This window comes from Impatiens glandulifera, chromosome 1, assembly GCF_907164915.1.
Source record: "Impatiens glandulifera chromosome 1, dImpGla2.1, whole genome shotgun sequence".
In the NCBI taxonomy this organism is placed as follows: domain Eukaryota; kingdom Viridiplantae; phylum Streptophyta; class Magnoliopsida; order Ericales; family Balsaminaceae; genus Impatiens; species Impatiens glandulifera.
In genome coordinates this window covers 109,527,624-109,536,040 of record NC_061862.1, presented here as the reverse complement: position 1 = coordinate 109,536,040, position 8,417 = coordinate 109,527,624, and the positions used below count along the sequence as shown (strand labels likewise).

At 28.7% G+C, this 8,417-nt stretch overlaps 1 protein-coding gene across 1 annotated transcript; it reads left to right on the top strand.

Annotated features, from left to right (window-relative positions):
* Positions 1 to 3,573: 3,573 nt before the first annotated feature.
* On the top strand, positions 3,574 to 6,556 carry LOC124922809 (uncharacterized protein At3g61260-like). The gene is made up of 4 exons (XM_047463522.1): positions 3,574 to 3,732; positions 5,679 to 5,720; positions 5,797 to 5,884; positions 6,050 to 6,556. Exons 1-4 carry the CDS (start codon positions 3,636 to 3,638, stop codon positions 6,330 to 6,332), a joined length of 510 nt encoding a protein of 169 aa, XP_047319478.1. The 5' UTR covers positions 3,574 to 3,635; the 3' UTR covers positions 6,333 to 6,556.
* The last annotated feature ends 1,861 nt before the right edge of the window (positions 6,557 to 8,417 follow it).

The window sequence follows — 8,417 nt, the reverse complement described above, 5'->3', positions numbered from 1 at the left end:
AGACTTCCATATCCCAAAGAAAATTCTCTATCTCCTTAGCGCTCCTGGCTCCTCTGAATGAACAGGGCTCGGGTACCTTAAATTTCGTCGAAGGAGCTGCAGCGTTCGGGGCATCCGAACCAGCCGCGCGCCTAAGCAATCGCACCTCGATCTCCAGCTCTTCTATCCGTGAGATGAGTGCGGTCTGCCTAGTGATCTGTTTCTGCTCGAGCATGTCGCTCATACGCCCTAGGCTCATCTGAGCAGTTTCCCATTGCGCCTTCAACTCGCCCACCTGTGCGAACAGGGAGGGCTCGTTTTCCTCTGCAGGCATGCCTATGAGCTCCTCGAGCTCGGTCAGCCGCGTGTCCGTTTCTGCTTCGAAATCTTCTTGGACTGCACGGCTGCTGCTACTAGTCTTCTTCATTATTTTCTTTCGCCCAAAATATATGTCGCTGTGCTCTGATACCACTTGTAACGAAAGGTCTGTCTAATGCGGAAAAACACACCAAAATTCACAACTTTGGCTAACCCTTGTCCGGCACAGGTCCTCCTCGCAAGAACCTGCTCAGCCAACTCCCTACTTAAGATTTTCTCCCAAGTAAATAAACTTCCCAGCAAAGATATATTTCTCCAAGAACGAACAGAATATAAAGAAGATAGAAAACAGCAAAGAGGCAACACAATATTACGGCCGAAGTCAACCTTGGATCTTATTATTGATTCACACACAACCAATGAAAATACAAGGAACCCACGGGTAGGCACAATCCCTAGGCTCAAGAGTCTCTCTCTAGTTCTTGAATAACTTGATTGATCTCTTGATTGAATGCCTTAGGGTCGCCTTCTCTAGAGATATAAATAGGAGTAGAAAACGTGTACAACCAACTTTGCCTAAGTCTACGCTGAATAATTCATCTTAGACTTAGTCTTCCGAAAATAGGGACTTTGACCGGGCCTTCCCGAAATACTCGGTCTCGGCCAAGACTTCTTCCATCTTTGACTTAACGCTGCGCCTTTCTTCGGTCGCCCAGTGGATCGGGACATTATCGGTCCAAAACTGGCCCAAGGCCCAATCCCTGGTCGAGGCTTGACCCATGCACAATGATCTGGCCCATGCTGAAACGCTTCGGTCCTCGGTCTGTTCTTTCCCCTCGGTCGGATGCGTCGGTCAGGCTACCTTCTCTCGGTCCCTGCTTCAGCCAGGCTACCTTCTCTCGGTCCCTGCTCCTTCCTGCACACTTTTCCGCACATATGCCAAGGCCCCCACACGCGTGCCTTGGTATCTCCGGTCTGGTGCCCGAGCTCCACACTTGGCTCTTTTCTGGGCACCTCCTCTCGGTCCTGGCCTGCACTCAAGTTAGCCAGGCCGAGAGTCAGCAACTAGGGTTGTGACATTTATCCACACTTATGTTTGTGTTTCTCTTCCTCATGTTCTTCCTTTTAATTGCATTTTAGTACCTTTGTTTTGTTATTGTGTTGATTATGATTTGCTTTAACTGCTATTATTTTTTCTTGTTAGCATTATACTAGACATATTTTACATGTATACAAACAAAAGTAGAAAAAAAAGTAAGAAGGTTGTGTTTTGGCAGCGACTTAGTTCTCAAACTATGTTAACATAGGATAAGAAATTACCATTGCAAAAAAAAAAAGTCTTTCTTATTATTGAAAGTACTCAATTTAATTCTTCTCTTAGTCTCCCTTAAAACAATAATCAAAAGCATGCAAATTAACGTATACAACCATCTCTTCTGAATTCAAAAAATAGTTTGTCAAAATATAGGAAAGACTTAAAAAAAAAATAAAAAAAATTATAAGACTTAAAGAGTTTATACCGTTTGAATTATTTAAATAACTCAATTTAAAAAATATCGCCTCACCCCTTTCAAATCAATTGAATAACTTAATTCATTAACTAAAATACTAAAAACTTTTATTTTAAATAGTTATTTTTTATTATCTTTATATATTAATACTTTTTAAGTCTTTTCATTAAAAATATTTTTAATATTCAAAATCATTATTGATAATCATTTTTTAAATATTTTTTTTTATAAAAAAACTTATTTAAATATAAATTTGGGGTAAAAAACAACCTACACTTGAGTGATTCTAATGAAAAAGTCAATTTAAGATACTATAATACATTCAAGGGCGGAGCAACACTTGAGCTAGGGTAGACTCCAGCCCCAATTAACTTTAAAAAAAATAAAAATGAGTAATTATCTTTTTCTCTCTCCTCTACTATTAAATTCTCATATATCTAGTCCCACCTAGCATTTTTTTATGTTCGAATAAGTTATTGTAAAAGTTAATTTCGCATTTTTAATACCATTTCTTTCTCCACGTCAAAATTTATTTGAATTAGCAATTTAGTGACAATAATTCATAAGACAGTAGTTTTGTTGAAAAACATTTTTTGAAATATTTGGTTAATCTTTTTTAATATGAATATAAAAAGGCTTTTTATCCTTATTTAACTTAATTATAATATTATTTATTGGTCAAATAATTAATGATTGTGTTATAAGTCATTCCTAGTTAGGTTATTTGTTTTTTTAATTATTAAAGTATAAGTGATTTGAGTTAAAAAAATATTAAAAGTACAAATATATAATAAGAAATAACTATAAAAGAAAATTTAATAATTTAGTTTTTTTTAGTTAATTCAATAAATATTGTTATGTTTTCTTTTTAAATTTTATGCAAATTCATAAATTATTTATAAGGTATATATTATCTAATTTTGATGAATGATAAGTCTAATTTAAAAGTTAAAATGATTAATTAAATATATTTTTAATTTTTTATTTAAATATTTTTTAGTATTTTACTTTTTTTAAATTTATTTTTATTAAAAAGAATAAAAAGGCACAATTTCAATAATGTGTATGCTAAATGTTTTGACTGTACTGTTTTATTTTATAATTTTATAAAGGAAATGTTCATATATTTTTTATTTTATATGTTTGAATTAATTAATTTATTATATTAATTACAAGAAAAAAAACTGAAGTATAGAAAGTTAAATCTGAGGTGCTGATGATTTGGTTTGAGAAAAAAATTGGAGTCCGTTCAAGGTAATTTTTTATCTTGGTTTCGTCTCTAAATAGATTGTCAATTCCCTCAAACATTTTGAACGAAACAAATTGGCATAATTTGAGATGTTAGGCCTTCGAAGTTAAAAACATTTTGAATTAAACAAATTGACATAATTGTGAGATATTAGGCCACTAAAATTCAAAAACAATTCAAATAAAACACACATAAAGACAAAAATGATTATTTGTTTCCAGAGAATATTAACTGTCAAAACCTTTCTTTTGATTGATTGGCTGGCATAAAAAAATCAAAAAGAAAAAGAAAGACGTGTCGGCAAAACGTTTCCATAGCCAAATGAGTTTTCATCCTCTACAAATCCTCCACACACGAACTCCATTCTTCCTCTCAAACGATCAACGTTAATCAAATAAATCAACGGTCTGAGTTCGAGAACCAGTTCCATCTCCTTTGTTTTGCGTCATAGAGGATTCCTCCTCTTTTAATTTACTGTTCCCGGATTTAAAACTAAATATATATACATTTTATACAATCCAAGTTTTCAAATAATCCAAACTGATATTTCCAAATTGAGAGAGATAAAGGAGCATTTAATGACGACGGCGGAAGAAAAAACCGGTGAATCTCCTGTCCCGGCGCCGGAGAATACTGTGGCTGTGGCGGTCGAGGAAAAGGCCGTAAAAGAACAGAGTAACATCTCTCTTTCTACCCTTTAATTTTTCAATAGATTCAATAACTGATAAAACTACACACGCACACCACTTGTTTGTGAAAAGTCGGCAATGGAAATCTACACACTTTTAGCTGTTGCAATAGTTTCATTTTCTTTTTACTGTTATAAGAAATCAAGATCTTTTAATTCTCTGATATGGGTAGAGAAATTTGTGTTGAATTTTGATTTGAATTGATATATAGAGAGCCTCAAACTTATTTCTTCAAATCTATCTTAAGGTTTCTAGAGAAGATGTATGTCTATTTTTTCGAATTTTCATTACCCACTTCCCAATTTTTAGTTTCTCATTAGTTTATTCTTATAGACTCAAGACTTAGATAGTTTGAAAATCAAGTGGAAAGATTTCATATTGGATTCCATTAATAACACTCTAAATTGAAGTGGGATGATGTATATTTTGAAGAAAAAAAGAGAATTGAATACATAGATAGTTTGAGAGTTTTATGATTGAATAATAAAATTGTTCTTGATTCAATAGGGAGTAATAGAATTTGCTTACACCATCTATCTTACTTGAACATGATCTGCATTCTTGATCTCTAACTCTAAGCTTGATTGATATTGTGATATTTGATTTTTTTTTTTTTTGTAAAAATCTATTTGATGACAAAATAGGTTAATGTCTTTTTGTATATATATATATATATATATTCATATAACTTTCTTATTCTAAAATCCTGTATTAGTTATGACAGCTGCTTAAACTCATGTTATTTCTACATTTTGCATGTTATCTTTGAAGGATAATGTTAAAGATACCTTTCATTCTATCCTACTTTATTTTTGTATAAGTAATCTCATTATTTCAAACTTCGGTTAGCTTGTGATTCAATTTAAGCTTTAACTACATTTTCTAATGGTCAAACATAAATTTGTTTCTCAAAAAATTGGGGTCAGGATTGAGAATTCACTCATCTCGATCGACATCTTTACCGGACAAACCAAAATGGTGCAACTAAAACTAATCAGAAAGAAATGGGATTGAGATGTAACATTTTTTTTTAAATTTTATTTTAAAGGGGATTGATTAACAATAACATTAAATGTAAAGTTGTTTTCAAATGAATCCAATTATATCCTTTTGTAATATATATATTAACTGTAAGCATTCTTTTTATTAAAAAAAATGTATATAAGCTCAAACATACAACTTTGTGGTCATGAATTTGGTGTTGTAACATTTCATAAACAAAATATTAAGTTACACTTACTTTATTTAATTTAAGAATTAAATATAAAAATAATATTTTAGTACTTTAACCTAAATAATTCATTTTTGTATAACCTGATTTTCTTCACACATTTCAAACAAGCTTTAATTAAAAATACATACAAATAATAATAAATCATACCACTTTCTATTCGAGGTAAACCAATTATTCACACTTGGTTTTTGTGTTTTAGGTTGTTTTGGATATGCTTCATGATCATGATCGATGATTGAGGTCAAATGAAATAAATTAAAGATTTAGTAAAGAATGTGATGATTATTTATGATTTTCTAATGAGATCCACCATTTATTTATATCAAAACAGGTCATTTATAAACATTGACATTTTGGGAGTGGATTTGCAGCATTGAATGGTTATTGTATGAAATAAATTAAAACCTGTCATGGGTTCCACAATTATGATGGTTTATTTGGAAGGATGTTCAACTACAGCTGTGCAAACACATGGATAATAATAATAGAACTGTATCACAGTCAAATTGATTTCATGTGTTATCAGAATCATTTCCATCTTAATCTTTGATAATCTTTTATACATTTTTCCATCTAGTTTCAATTTTGTCATCTTCATTCTAAATATTATATGGGTATATATATATATATATAACTTCATGATCTTTCTTCTGTTATTTCAAGAACTACTTAATAATTAAGATTTCTTCCTTTTGCAGAAACCCCAGATTCTTCAGTAGAGAAAACACCATTGGATAGAGGTAATTAAGTCAGTCTTCTTGTTTAAGATTTGCAAATGAAGAAAATCCGATCCCTTTAGTCTGTTTTTTCTTTCAGATATTGCACTTTCCCAGGTCGAGAATGAAAAGAGGTTGTCTTTCATCAAGGCTTGGGAAGAAACCGAAAAATCTAAAGTACAGAACAAGTGAGTTCTTCAATCTTTGTCTTGCCTAAGAGACCAAAGTTCTCATGTTCGATTTCTACTAAGAATCTTTTAAGTTGAAGTGGGGGCATGACTTTAGAGAGCTTGCTAGTTTCTATTTACTTTTTCTCTTATAGATTCTCTTTTGTTGATGTTTGTTTACTACAGAGCTGAAAACCAGCTCTCAACTGTCACTACATGGGAAAATACTAAGAAAGCGAAAATTGAAGCCCAACTGAAAAAATTGGAGGAAGAATTGGAGAAGAAAAAGGCTGATTATGCAGAGAAAATGAAGAACAAAGTTGCTTTAGTTCACAAGGAAGCAGAAGAGAGGAGAGCTTCGGTTGAAGCAAACCGCGCTCAGGATGTTCTCAAAGCTGAAGAATTGGCTGCTAAATACCGAGCCACTGGTCTCACTCCCAAGAGCGGGTTTGGCTGCCTCGGCGCCTAGTTAAAATCCCGTCTTTTAATTTTAAAGTTTGAGCCGTGTGATTGTTTTCATTGTTACTTTTCAAAAGTTGTTTTTCATTATGTACTACTGCACTGTTAATATATATGTATAACATATGAACTTATTGAAGGAGAGATAGAAATGTATTTAATGGTGCATGCATGAGCTTGACAATAATTTTGAATGTTAGAGACTTGAGAGTATTTCATTTAGGACTGGGTTGATGATTTTTTTAGGTTTTCTACCAAAAATGAAAACCATATCATACTATCTTGTTCTATTTTAGTCGAACTAGCTTATATCAAATGCACGTTTAAAAATATAACCAAATTTAATGTTTATTTATATTTTTAAATTAATAGAGTATATAATGCTTGAAAAACATCTAAAAAAAGATATAATATTTTATAAATTAAAAACATCCCTTAATTCCTTAGGTGATAAGAAAATTAGTTTAGAAAAATATCAAATATTAAATTTTGGATCAAATTATTCATCAAATTATATAATGTTTTACTTGAATCTGATATTTTTTATTATTATATAATTATTTGAAAATTAAAAATATTAAAAAATTAGTTAATTAATTTATTTAAATTTTTTTATATTTATAATAATTTTGATTATTTAATAAACAAATTTAGTAAGAATTAATATTTATCAAAATCAGATAAATAAATAAATTGAATATAATAAATTATTTAAAAATTAATAAATTAATATAATAAATAATTTGATAAATATAAAAATATTAAAATTTAATATATATATATATATAAATAATTTAAAAATTGTGGTAATAAAATTACTGTGTACATTGTCTTTTTTTATAATAATAAATTATTATAATAAATAATTGAAAAAATATTAGAAAATAATTATATTAATATAATAAATAAATAAAAATATAAATGGTAATAAAAAAATTGTTCACATCGTTCGTACAATGTCTTAATTTTTTTTACAATAATAAATTAATAAAAATTATTTAAAATTAATATATAGATATATAAATAATTAAATAAAAAATATGATAAAAAAATATTTTTTTCAAATATCTTAATTTATTGTTTTAGTAATAATAAATAAATCTTAAATACATTTATTAATAAATTTAAAACTTAACATATTTAATTTAATATACTTTAATTTATTTAATTTAAATATTTTTATTAATTTGTTTACACTTTTTATTTTTATTTTTAACAAATATTTTTTTATTTCTTTTAATTCAGTATTTTTAATTAATAATATATTAAATATATATTGATATATTTCTTTTTAAATTTTTCCGTAAATTCTAAAATATTAGTTGAGTATATAATGTCTTATTTTATTTTTTTATAATAATAAATAAAAAAAATTCGATCACTTTAAAAGCTTAACATTTAGTAAAAAATATATATATAAATATATATATTTTTTAAAATATATATTTATTTTTTAAAATATATATAATAAATATTTATTATATTTTATAAATTTATATATATATATTTATATATATATATATATATATATATATATATATTACCTAAATTATCTTTCAATGACTTATTAATTATAATCATTCTGAATTCTTATCATACTTAAGCATTCGATAGTCTTTTGATTTGACTCATTCTTTGTGAAAGAACTTTGAGGTATTTAAGGGTGTGTTCTTAAACATCACTTTTCGACGTGATCTTAGGCACTGAATCATCCTCCGTTGACGAAGCCTCAAGTTTTCTCACCATTGTTTGCTTTAATCAAGTGGACATTCCCAACATTTGATTATATTTTTCGGCATAAACTTGCTCTAAATCACCCTCTGTGGGCAAACTTTTAGGTTTTCTCATCAATGTTTACTTTACTTAACCTACTGTGGACGAACTCTTAGGTTTATCACCAATGTTTGTGTTACTCCCAACATTCTCGCTTCTAATTCATTTACCAATGTTTACGAACCCTGGTCTTACATATGAGATGTTAATACTTTAACAGCTAGACCACTTATGATTGTTGAAATAATTTTATAATTTTGTGTATATATATATATATATATATATATATATATATATATATATATATTATATTTTGTATACT